The following is a 13,849-nucleotide window of genomic DNA, read 5'->3' on the forward strand; positions in this document are numbered from 1 at the left end:
ATACAGTGCAGGTGACATTGGAAACCAGAGGATTTATATGAAAACCACAACAGCAACAATATGTATATGAATACCACAAAATGATATGTAACAAAACAGATTTTTCAATCAACAAATATGTTTAAGCAAATTAAGTATAAACAAAGTGTAAACAAATGAGTCATATGTGCACTTCAATGGTGGAGGGAATGATGGTGAAGTCTGAGAGGGTAGTAGTCAATTATACATACTTGATTATTAAGTTGATTGGGTGTTTCACTATAACTGAAATCTGTGTTTTTGGGACGTTAGAAAATATTTGTAATGAAACTAATACTGTATATTGATTATGTGCCTTCGTGAAGATAACTGCTTGATTGTATTGTATCATGTTTGTGTTAAATGATGTAGAATAAACTTGAAATGGAGGTACTTTGGTTCATATTCAGTGTTATATTTGTAATTTCTATGTTGAATTGTTGTTAGTTTATCAATATCACAATACAAGATCCTCAATAATCCAAAGACAAAGTCTGCACATTAACACTGTGCTTGTTTAACTGATGACCAACATATCCATATTTAATGACATACCATGCAAATAAATAGCTAAGTATTAGAGAAACATTGTAAAATGTGAAGAAAAAATTAGGTCCAATTAAAGTGAGCCAATGATTTGTGAGCTTGTATTGAAGTTCCATTCAAAAACCTGTAACACATGTAGACCACATGCCCCACCTCCAGCCGTAGTGGCTGTGGTAGATATGCACTTGTTTTGGTCACTAGTAACATTACATTTACATTTAAGTCATTTAGCAGACGCTCTTATCCAGTAACATTTCCATCATTGGGCAAGTGTGTTTTGCATAACCCGGTGCCCCAGGTGGGTGGAGATTTCGGCTAAGGACCAATGGATTGGTCTAAAATGTACAAACGCTGCCTACCTGGAGATTTCGGCTAAGGACCAATGGATTGGTCTAAAATGTACAAACGCTGCCTACCTGGGGCACCGTGCAATGCAAAACGAATTTGCCCAATGTTCTATACATGATAACACCCACATACAGGAAGAATTCTGAACATTTGTTTTCAAAATGTGAATATCACAGCACTGAGAATGCACAGTGACAGCCCATGTATGCCCTCTACTGGGCCGTCCTGGTATTTGATTTGAGTTCACGCCATAGAATAATAAACTCAGCAAAAAAAGAAACGTCCTCTCACTGTCAACTGTGTTCATTTTCAGCAAACTTAACGTGTAAATATTTGTATGAACATAAGATTCAACAACTGAGACATAAACTGAACAAGTTCCACAGACATGTGACTAACAGAAATGGAATAATGTGTCCCTGAACAAAGTGGTGGTCAAAATCAGAAGTAACAGTCAGTATCTGGTGTGGCCACCAGCTGCAGTAAGTACTGCACTGCATCTCCTCCTCATGGACTGCACCAGATTTGCCCGTTCCTGCTGCGAGATGTTACCCCACTCTTCCACCAAGGCACCTGCAAATTCCGGGACATTTCTGGGGGGAATGGCCCTGGCCCTCACCCTCCGATCCAATAGGTCCCAGATGTGCTCAATGGGATTGAGATCCTGGCTCTTCGCTGGCCAAATCACACACAGAACGAGCAGTATAGCTGGTGGCATTGTCATGCTGGAGGGTCATGTCAGGATGAGCCTACAGGAAGGGTACCACATGAGGGAGGAGGATGCCTTCCCTGTAAAGCACAGAGTTGAGATTGCCTGCAATGACAACAAGCTCAGTCCAATGATGCTGTGACAAACCGCCACAAATCATGACAGAACCTCAACCTCCAAATCGATCCCGCTCAAGAGTACAGGCCTCGGTGTAATGCTCATTACTTCGATAATAAACTCGAATCCGACCATCACCCCTGGTGAGACAAGACCGCGACTCGTCAGTGAAGGGCACTTTTTGCCAGTCCTGTTTGGTCCAGCGACGGTGGGTTTGTACCCATAGGCGGCGTTGTTGCTGGTTATGTCTGGTGAGAACAGGCCTACAAGCCCTCAGTCCAGCCTCTCTCAGCCTATTGCGGACAGTCTGAGGACTGATGTAGGGATTGTGCATTCCTGGTGAAACTCGGGCAGTTGTTGCCATCCTGTACCTGTCCCGCAGGTGTGATGTTCGGATGTACTGATTCTGTGCAGGTGTTGTTACACGTGGTCTGCCACTGTGAGGACGATCAGCTGTCCATCCTGTCTCCCTGTAGCGCTGTCTTAAGCGTCTCACAGTACGGACATCGCAATTTATTTCCCTAACCACATCTGCAGTCGTCATGCCTCCTTGCAGCATGCCTAAGGCACGTTCACGCAGATGAGTAGAGACCCTGGGCAACTTTCTTTTGGTGTTTTTCAGTCAGTAGAAAGGCCTCTTTAGCGTCCTAAATTTTCATAACTGTGACCTTATTTGCCTACCGTCTGTAAACTGTTAGTGTCTTAATTACCGTTCCACAGGTGCATGTTCATTAATTGTTTATGGTTCATTGAACAAGCATGGGAAACAGTGTTTAAAGCCTTTACAATGAAGATCTGTGAAGTTATTTTGATTTTTACAAATTATCTTTGAAAGACAGGGTCCTGAAAAAGGGATGTTTTTTTGTTGTTGCTGAGGTAGGTATACTTGTGGGGTATTCCAGGAAGCAGGATTATTAAATTACCCAGCTAACATTGATAAATCAGCCACATATGACTTGAAGAAAGCTACATTTGTATAAATGGGGTTTTGAGTCAATTACAAGTCTATATTTCTCAAAAAGAGGAACTTATTTCAAGCAATTTTGTTAGCTGGCTAACTCATTTATCCAGCATTCTAGAACAGTTGAATATAAACAAAACATATCCGATACGGCTGCTCAGTGATAGAGCTGTAAAGTTTGGTCAGAGTTGTCTCCAACACACCAACCTTCCTCCAAATTAACACTGATTAAAGGAAATCAGATTCAGACAATAATCTCTACCCTCCTAATATAGACTGTATATTCTTCAGTATCCAAGATGGCGTAGCAGTCGGACGTGTGTTTTGTCTTGTCCCGTCCTGCCTGGTGTAAATATAGTTTTCCTCGTTTTTTCTGTATATATTTCGTACATATTTTAATCTCACTTTCCAACTACAGGCTGAATATAATCTCCTGCAACCCGCATCACCCAATGTGGTACGTATCTGCTATTTCTATACTTTAGAACCGGAACCCCCATCAGAAGCTAGCCAGCTAACAAGCTACTAGCTAGTACTCAGTTAGCCACTGCTAGCGGTCTTCAAAGTTAACTAGGACACCAGCGCGACATCAACCCAGAGCATATCAGACTGCTTTTTCCATACCAAATCTCCAGAGTCCTACCGCAAGCTCTGAACCTTTACACCGGATCATCGCAACTAGCTAGCTGCTATCCAAGTGGATACTCCTAGCTAACGTATCTGTCCCAAAGCAAGCACCAGTTAGCCTTGAGCTAGCCTCGAGCTAAGCCCATCTCCCGACTAGCCGAAGAGGTCCAGCAGCAAATTGTTGGGCTACAATACCTCTTTTGCCAATTGGCCTGGACCCTTTACTGCCGACACGGAGCCCCGCCGATCCATCACGACTGGTCTGCCGACATAATCGTCCGAGGTGGTTTCAACAGGCTTTTCCGTTGCGACACAGCCAAAGATCCATCTGCTGGCCAAGGCCCGCGAGCTTTCTGAATCACTGTGTCTCCAGCTCACCTAGCGTTCTAGCAACTACAGAAATGCCCCGACTCACTTATTGCTGCTCATTGGACCCTATGATTATTCGGCTACTCATGCCTCTCCTAACGTCAATATGCCTGGTCTACTGCTGTTTAGGTTAGTTATTATTGTTTTATTTCACTATAGAGCCCCCAGCCCTGCCCTAAATGCCTTAGATAGCTATTTTGTCGCACCCTCCACACATGCAGAGACCTCACCTGGTTTTACTGTTGCCTCCAGAGACGCAACCACTCTCATTGTCATTCAATGCCTAGGTTTACCTCCACTATACTCACATCATACCATACCCTTGTCTGTACATTATGCCCTGAATTGAATCTACCACGCTCAGAAATCTGCTCCTTTCCTTCTTTGTCCCCAACGCACTAGACGACCAGTGCTTATAGCCTTTAGCCGTACCCTTATCCTACTCCTCCTCTGCTCCTCTGGTGATGTAGAGGTTAACCCAGGCCCTGTTGCCCCCAGCACCACACCTATTCCTAAGGTGCTCTCATTTCAGTCAGTCAGGAAAGCTAAGGCCAGCTTCTTCAGGCAGAAGTTTGCATCCTGTAGCTCCAACTCCAAAAAGTTCTGGGACACTGTGAAGTCCATGGAGAACAAGAGCACCTCCTCCCAGCTGCCCACTGCACTGAGGCTAGGAAACACGGTCTCCACCGATAAATCCATGATTATCGAAAACTTCAATAAGCACTTCTCAACGGCTGGCCATGCCTTCCGCCTGGCTACTCCAACCTCGGCCAACAGCTCCGCCCCCCCCGTAGCTCCTCACCCAAGCCTCTCCAGGTTCTCCTTTACCCAAATCCAGATAGCAGATGTTCTGAAAGAGCTGCAAAACCTGGACCCGTACAAATCAGCTGGGCTTGACAATCTGGACCCGCTATTTCTGAAACTATCTGCCGCCATTGTCGCAACCCCTATTACCAGCCTGTTCAACCTCTCTTTCATATCGTCTGAGATCCCCAAGGATTGGAAAGCTGCCGCAGTCATCCCCCTCTTCAAAGGGGGAGACACCCTGGACCCAAACTGCCACAGACCTATATCCATCCTGCCCTGCCTATCTAAGGTCTTCGAAAGCCAAGTCAACAAACAGGTCACTGACCATCTCGAATCCCACCGTACCTTCTCCGCTGTGCAATCTGGTTTCCGAGCCGGTCACGAGTGCACCTCAGCCACACTCAAGGTACTAAACGATATCATAACCGCCATCGATAAAAGACAGTACTGTGCAGCCGTCTTCATCGACCTCGCCAAGGCTTTCGACTCTGTCAATCACCATATTCTTATCGGCAGACTCAACAGCCTCGGTTTTCGGATGACTGCCTTGCCTGGTTCACCAATTACTTTGCAGACAGAGTTCAGTGTGTCAAATCGGAGGGCATGCTGTCCGGTCCTCTGGCAGTCTCTATGGGGGTGCCACAGGGTTCAATTCTCGGGCCGACTCTTTTCTCTGTGTATATCAATGATGTTGCTCTTGCTGCGGGCGATTCCCTGATCCACCTCTACGCAGACGACACCATTCTATATACTTTCGGCCCGTCATTGGACACTGTGCTATCTAACCTCCAAACGAGCTTCAATGCCATACAGCACTCCTTCCGTGGCCTCCAACTGCTCTTAAACGCGAGTAAAACCAAATGCATGCTTTTCAACCGATCGCTGCCTGCACCCGCATGCTCGACTAGCATCACCACCCTGGATGGTTCCGACCTTGAATATGTGGACATCTATAAGTACCTAGGTGTCTGGCTAGACTGCAAACTCTCCTTCCAGACCCACATCAAACATCTCCAATCGAAAATCAAATCAAGAGTCGGCTTTCTATTCCGCAACAAAGCCTCCTTCACTCACGCTGCCAAGCTTACCCTAGTAAAACTGACTATCCTACCGATCCTCGACTTCGGCGATGTCATCTACAAAATGGCTTCCAACACTCTACTCAGCAAACTGGATGCAGTCTATCACAGTGCCATCCGTTTTGTCACTAAAGCACCTTATACCACCCACCACTGCGACTTGTATGCTCTAGTCGGCTGGCCCTCACTACATATTCGTCGCCAGACCCACTGGCTCCAGGTCATCTACAAGTCCATGCTAGGTAAAGCTCCGCCTTATCTCAGTTCACTGGTCACGATGGCAACACCCATCCGTAGCACGCGCTCCAGCAGGTGTATCTCACTGATCATCCCTAAAGCCAACACATCATTTGGCCGCCTTTCGTTCGAGTACTCTGCTGCCTGTGACTGGAACGAATTGCAAAAATCGCTGAAGTTGGAGACTTTTATCTCCCTCACCAACTTCAAACATCAGCTATCCGAGCAGCTAACCGATCGCTGCAGCTGTACATAGTCTATAGGAAAATAGCCCACCCATTTTCACCTACCTCATTCCCATACTGTTTTTTATACTGTTTTTATTTATTTATTTTTCTGCTCTTTTGCACACCAATATCTCTACCTGTACATGACCATCTGATCATTTATCACTCCAGTGTTAATCTGCAAAACTGTATTATTCGCCTACCTCCTCATGCCTTTTGCACACATTGTATATAGACTGCCCATTTTTTTCTACTGTGTTATTGACTTGTTAATTGTTTATTCCATGTGTAACTCTGTGTTGTCTGTTCACACTGCTATGCTTTATCTTGGCCAGGTCGCAGTTGCAAATGAGAACTTGTTCTCAACTAGCCTACCTGGTTAAATAAAGGTGAAATAAAATAAAATAAATAAAAATTTGTTGACTTCTGTAACCGTAAAAGCCTTGGTTTCATGCATGTTAACACCAGAAGCCTCATCCCTAAGTTTGTTTTATTCACTGCTTTAGCACACTCCGCCAACCCTGATGTCCTAGCCGTGTCTGAATCCTGGCTTAGGAATGCCACCATACATTCTGAAATTTCCATCCCTAACATTTTCAGACAAGATAGAAATGGCAAAGGGGGCGGAGTTGCAATCTACTGCAGAGATAGCCTGCAGAGTTCTGTCATACTGTCCAGGTCTGTGCCCAAACCATTTCGGGCTTATACTTTTAAAAATCCACCTTTCCAGAAATAAGTATCTCACTGTGGTTGCTTGTTATAGACCCCCCTCATCCCCCAGCTGTGCCCTGGACACCATATGTGAATTGATTGCACCACATCTATCTTCAGAGTTCGTACTGTTAGGTGACCTAAACTGGGATATGCTTAGCACCCCGGCCGTCCTACAATCTAAGCTAGATGCACTCAATCTCACACAAATTATCAAGGAACCTACCAGGTACAAACATAAATCCGTAACCATGGGCACCCTCATAGATATCATCCTGACCAACTTGCCCTCTAAATACACCTCCGTTGTCTTCAACCAGGATCTCAGCAATCACTGCCTCATTGCCTGCGTCCGTAATGGGTCCACGGTCAAATGACCACCCCTCATCACTGTCAAACGCTCCCTAAAACACTTCAGTGGGCAGGCCTTTCTAATCAACCTGGCCCGGGTATCCTAGAAGGATATTGACCTCATCCCGTCAGTAGAAGATGCCTGGTTGCTCTTTAAAAGTGCTTTCCTCACCATCTTAAATAAGCATGCCCAATTCAAAAAATGTAGAACTAAGAACAGATATAGGCCTTGGTTCACCCAAGACTTGACTGCCCTTGACCAGCACAAAAACATCCTGTGGCGTACGTCATTAGCATCAAATAGCCCCCGCGATATGCAACTTTTCAGGGAAGTTAGAAACCAATATACACAGTCAGTTAGGAAAGCTAAGGCTAGCTTTTTCAAACAGAAATTTGCATCCTGTAGCACTAATTCCCCAAAAATGTGGGACACTGTGAAGTCCATGGAGAATAAGAGCACCTCCTCCCAGCTGCCCACTGTACTGAGGCTAGGAAAAATTGTCACCACCGATAAATCTACGATAATCGATCATGTCAATAAGCATTTTTCAACGGCTGGCCATGCTTTCCACCTGGCTACCCTTACCCCACTCAAGAGCTCTGCACCCCCCACAGAAACTTGCCCAAGCCCCCCCTCCTGCTTCTCCTTCACCCAAATCCAGACAGCGGAGGTTCTGAAAGAGCTGCAGAATCTGGATCCCTACAAATCAGCAGGGCTAAACAATCTGGACCCTCTCTTTCTAAAAAGATCTGCCGAAAATGTTGCAACCCATATTACGAGCCTGTTCAACCTCTCTTTTGTATCGTCTAAGATCCCCAAAAATTGGAAAGCTACCGCGGTCATCCCCCTCTACAGAGGGGAAGACACTCTAGACCCAAACCGTTATAGACCTATATCCATCCTGCCCTGCCATTCTAAAATCTTCGAAAGCCAAGTTAACAAATCCCACCGTACCTTCTCCACTATGCAATCTGGTTTCCGAGCTGGTCATGGGTGCCCCTCAGCCACACTCAAGGTCCTAAACGATATCATGACCTCCATCGATAAAAGACAATACTGTGCAGCCATCTTCATCGACCTGGCCAAGGCTTCGACTCTGTCAATCACCGCATTCTTATCGGCAGACTCAATAGCCTTGGTTTCTCAAATGACTGCCTCGACTGGTTCACCAACTACTTTTCAGATAGAGTTCAGTATGTCAAATTGGAGGGCCTGTTGTCCGGACCTCTGGTAGTCTCTATGGGGCCGACTCTTTTCTCTGTATATATCAACGATGTCGCTCTTGCTGCTGGTGATTATCTGATCCACCTCTACACAGACGACACCATTGTGTATACATCTGGCCCTTCTTTGGACACTGTGTTAACAAACCTCTAAACGAGCTTCAATGCCATACAAAACTCCTTCCGTTGCCTCCAACCGCTCTTAAATGCTAGTAAAACTAAATGCATGCTCTTCAACCGATTGCTGCCCGCACGCGCCCGCCCGGCTAACATCACTACTCTGGACGGTTCTGACTTATATGTGGACAACTACAAATACCTCGGTGTCTGGTTAGACTGTAAAGTCTCCTTTCAGACTCACATTAAGCATCTCCAATCCACAATTAAATCTAGAATCTGCTTCCTATTTCGCAACAAAGCCTCCTTCTCTCATGCTGCCAAACATACCCTCATAAAACTGACTATCCTACCGATCCTTGACTTTGGCGATGTCATTTACTAAATAGCCTCCAACACTCTACTTAGCAAATTGGATGTAGTCTATCACAGTGCCATCCGATTTGTCACCAAAGCTCCAGATACTACCCACCACGACAACCTGTATGCTCTCGTTGGCTGGCCCTCGCCAAACCCACTGGCTCCAGGTCATCTATAAGTTTTTGCTAGGTAAGGCCCCGCCTTATCTCAGCTCACTGGTCACTATAGCAACACCCACCCGTAGTATGCGCTCCAGCAGGTATATTTCACTGGTGATACCCAAAGCCAACATCTCATTTGGCCACCTTTCCTTCCAGTTCTCTGCTGCCAATGACTGGAACGAATTGCAAAAATCACAGAAGCTGGAAACTTAAATCTCCTTCTCCAACTTTAAGCATCAGCCGTCAGAGCGGCTTACGAATCACTGTACCTGTACACAGCCCATCTGTAAATAGCACGCCCAACTACCTTATCCCCATATTATTTATTTCTTTGCTCTTTTGCACCCCAGCATCTCTACTTGCACATCATCATCTGCACAGCTATCACTCGTGTTAATGCTAAATTGCAATTATTTCACCTCTATGGCCTATTTATTGCCTTTATCTCCCTATACAGACTTTTTCTATTGTGTTATTGACTGTACGTTTGTTTATCCCATGTGTAACTGTGTTGTTGTTGTTGTCGTTTGTCGCACTGCTTTGCTTCATCTTGGCCAGGTCGCAGTTGTAAATGAGAATTGTTCTCAACTGGCCTATCTGGTGAAATATATATATATATATATATATATATATTTTTTTTTATCATATCATACATGTGTGGACATCGGAAACAGGAAAAAAAGGACATCCAGACATACAATTGTTATGACATCCTTGTTTATTGTTTTGAATTGACGATAATGGCTAAGGAAGATAATTAGTATATAGAGTAAGGCATCATATTGCAGAGTTTCAAAAGTAGACAAAAAAGAAAATACAAAGAAAGCAAAAAGTGTGGTTCAGCTAAACAAAACATATATTCTTGAGAAAGATCAGTGTGTGAGGAGCTACAGCCTGACTCTCACAGGAACATCCTGGGGCTATTCACTGGGGTTCTGGATGACTATCAATAGATACTCCTTGTCTGGAAGAGAGAGGAGAAAACAAACTGTAAAACCACTGAATGTGTCTCATTACATTTCACTGAATGTGTTTTATTAAATGTAATTGTTTCATTAACTTTACCTTAAACAATTAAAGAAATAGTTCATAAATGAACCGCACAATATCGATGTGTCAGATATATTGATATTCACATGTGTCTGGGCCTCCCTCAAGAACCTGAACCACCTCTGCTTCACTCACCAGGTGCCACCATGATCTCATGCTTCTTGGAGCGGATGCGGAGGAAGGTCAGGTCGTTCTGAGGGTCGAGGTCTCGGACTGTGCTTCTGGCTTTCATAGTGAGCTGGTGCAGCAGACCAGCATACTGCACCGTAGTGGAGTTGTCTAAGGTAGTTCTGATTGGGATACCTGAGAATAACCAACACATAGCATCAACTTTAGTAGAGGTGACGAGAGTAGTACTGATTAGTTAGCCTGCTAGATACATTCAAATTGTATGTCTAAAGTGTAAAATTGTCTCCACATATTTGTGGCAATAGGTACAGCTCCTATAAGAGAATATAGGCATGGGATTGTATTGCTTACCCTCAGCATTAACAACTATTGTTCCAATTACACCTTTGTGAGTTTGAATTCTCTTTAGTGTCTCCTCAACTTCTGCCTGTTTAGGGGAGAAAATAAAACAGCACAAAATCTTTATGCTTTAGCAAGCAGCTTTAGCACGCTCATCTGACCAAGACCCTCAAGACAGTCAACAGTTAGCATAAATCTTACCACATTCATAGAAGCTAACCACTTTAGCGACTATTGATGATATGATCTTCTGACTGGGGAAGTTTTGTTAAGAGCCTTGAAGCTTGCTCTAAACATTAACATGCATCGCTTGCGGAATGTTTTTGGAAATATAAGCAATATATCTTCAGAAATAAATACATTTACAAAAAACAAAAGCTTAAATTACTACATAGGGTTAGTGTTCCCACATGGCCATATCCACATGTAACATCGCTGGTTTATGGAAAACAGACGGAAGACATAGTCGGCCAACTGTGATAATTGGCTACTGTATCTAGCGTGCTCCGAACACCTGTGTGTAAGTGTAGTTCATCATCTGGAGGCACACAAATTGTGGATTTGTGCCTAACTGCTACAAAACTGCCCAAGAACACTAAGGTAACCTGCCTAAATGACTACCGACACGTAGCACTCACATCTGTAGCCATGAAGTGCTTTGAAAGGCTGGTCATGGCTCACATCAACACCATTAACCCAGAAACCCTAGACCCACTCCAATTTGTATACCGCCCCAACAGATCCACAGATGATGCCATATCTATTGCACTCCACACTACCCTTTCCCACATGGACAAAAGGAACACCTATGTGAGAATACTATTCATTGACTACAGCTCAGCCTTCAACACCATAGTGCCCTCAAAGCTCACCACTAAGCTAAGGACCCTGGCACTAAACACCTCCCTCTGCAACTGGATCCTGGACTTCCTGACAGGCCGCCCCCAGGTGGTAAGGGTAGGTAACACATCTGTCACACTGATCATCAACAGAGGGCCCCTCAGGGGTGTGTGCTCAGTCCCCTCATGTACTTCCTGACTGCATGGCCAGGCACGACGCCAACACCATCATCAAGTTTGCCGATGACAAGTGATAGGCCTGACCACCAACAACGATGAGACAGCCTATAAGGAGGAGGTCAGATACCTGGTCGTGTGGTGCCAGGACAGCAACCTCTCCCTGAACATGATCAAGACAAAGGAGATGATTGTGGACTACTGGAAAAGGAGGACAGGGCCTCCCGGGCGCGAACCCAGAGTCTCTGGTGGCACAGCTAGCGCTGCGATGCAGTGTCCTAGACCACTGCGCAACCAGAGACTCTGGGTTTGCGCACAGGCTCTGTCGCAGCCGGCTGCGACCGGGAGCCCGTGGAGCGACGCACAATTGGCCTAGCGTCGTCCGGGTTAGGCCGGTAGGGATATCCTTGTCTCATCGCGCACCAGCGACTCCTGTGGCGGGCCTGGCGCAGTGCATGCTAACTAAGGTAGCCAGGTGCACAGTGTTTCCTCCGACACATTGGTGAGGCTGGCTTCCAGGTTGGAGGCGCGCTGTGTTAAGAAGCAGTGCGGCTTGGTTGGGTTGTGTTTCGGAGGATGCATGGCTTTCGACCTTCGTCTCTCCCGAGCCTGTACGGGAGTTGTAGCAATGAGACAAGATAGTAATTACTAACAATTGGATACCACGAAATTGGGGAGAAAAGGGGGGTAAAAATGTAATTTAAACATTTTTTAAAAGGAAAAGGAGGACAGAGCACGCCCCCATTCTCATCGACAGGGCTGCAGTGGAGCAGGTTGAGAACTTCAAGTTCCTTGATGTCCACATCAACAAACTATCATGGTCCAAACACACTACGACAGTCGTGAAGAAGGCACGCAAAGCCTATTCCCCCTCAGGAGACTGAAAAGATTTGGCATGGGGCCTCAGATCCTCAAAAGCTAGAGGGTAGTGCGTACGGCCCAGTACATCACTGGGGCCAAGCCTCCCGCCACCCAGGACCTCTATACCAGGCAGTGTCAGAGTAAGGCCCTAAAAATGGTCAAAGACTCCAACCACCCTAGTCATAGACTGTTCTCTCTGTTACCGCACGGCAAGCGGTACCGGAGCACCAAGTTGAGGTCCAAAAGGCTTTATAGAAGCTTCTACACCCAAGCCATATGACTTCTGAACAGCTAATCAAAGGGCTACCCAGACCCCTCTTTTACACTGCTGCTACTCTCTGTTTATAATCTATGCATAGTCACTTTAACTCTACATATTACCTCAATTACCTCGACTAACCGGTGGCCCGCACATTGACTCTGTAATGGTAACCCCCTTTATAGCCTCGCTATTCTTATTCTTACTGCTGCTGTTGAATTATTTGTTACTTTTATTTATTTATTTTACTTATCTACGTTTTACTTAACACGTTTTTCTTAACTTCTTAAAGCATTGTTATTAAGGGGCTTGTAAGTAAGCATTTCACTGTAAGGGATACACCGGTTATATTCGGCGCATGTGATAAATAAAATTAGATTTGAATTATAGCTATGATTTTTATTTGAAAGACTCTTCCTGATATAAAAGGGGAATATCAGAATATGTTTCGAAAACAGGTTTGAAATCGATGATTGCCTTTCCTAAACATTTAAACACAGCGTCGGAATTGTAGTTCACATGGAGCTAAATGCTGGTGAACGTAACCGCTGAAACCCCTTTGGGAAGGGTTTTCGAGAGCTAGCATAACGTTAGCTAGCAAGTTAAGTAAAGTCGGATGGGTTGATAATGGATATTTGCTGTTGTTGCCGTCACGTATCTACCCTTTACATAACTATTATTAAACACTTTACATGAGGCACAACATGTCATGTTAAAATTATTAATTATATTTTTTGTACCATATTTGAAGGTGCTGTCAATATTGTTGTTGTTGTCCAGCAGGCAGATTCCTTTCTTCACTCCTGTCGCCTTCTGTTCTTTCTTCCTCAGTGATACCGCTGTGAAGCAGGCAAGAATAACTAAGTATTTCTGGGTCACGGATTTTTGGAATCCTTCAGAATAAGAGTCCCGTCCTGTAAACTTTGTAAGTGAATCATTTGGGCGAATATTGAGGAAAATGTGCACAATTATCGATGTATTTTTCATAGAAAAACGAATTAAACGTATTTCTATGAAATATTCTGTGATTTATTTGTTTTTTATTTTTATTTATTTCAAACCTAAATGGTTAACAATGTTTTTGTGTGTACGCCACAGGAGGTTGGTGGCACCTTAATTGGGGAGGACAGTCACGTGGTAATGGCTCGAGCAGAATAGGTGGAAAGGTATCAACAACATCAAACACATGGTTTCCATTCCATTCGCGTCGTTCCAGGCATTATTAT

The 13,849-nt window shown here is 44.7% G+C and overlaps 1 protein-coding gene across 1 annotated transcript; it reads right to left on the bottom strand.

Annotated features, from left to right (window-relative positions):
* Positions 1 to 9,669: 9,669 nt before the first annotated feature.
* Positions 9,670 to 13,500, bottom strand: LOC124004237 (dynein light chain roadblock-type 2-like). Its single transcript, XM_046313044.1, has 4 exons — positions 13,364 to 13,500; positions 10,500 to 10,575; positions 10,155 to 10,322; positions 9,670 to 9,933 (listed from the first exon to the last, which is right to left on the bottom strand). The coding sequence occupies exons 1-4, from the start codon at positions 13,364 to 13,366 to the stop codon at positions 9,890 to 9,892; spliced, it is 291 nt and encodes a 96-aa protein (XP_046169000.1). The 5' UTR covers positions 13,367 to 13,500; the 3' UTR covers positions 9,670 to 9,889.
* Positions 13,501 to 13,849: the final 349 nt, after the last annotated feature.

Source organism: Oncorhynchus gorbuscha, linkage group LG01 (assembly GCF_021184085.1).
Source record: "Oncorhynchus gorbuscha isolate QuinsamMale2020 ecotype Even-year linkage group LG01, OgorEven_v1.0, whole genome shotgun sequence".
In the NCBI taxonomy this organism is placed as follows: domain Eukaryota; kingdom Metazoa; phylum Chordata; class Actinopteri; order Salmoniformes; family Salmonidae; genus Oncorhynchus; species Oncorhynchus gorbuscha.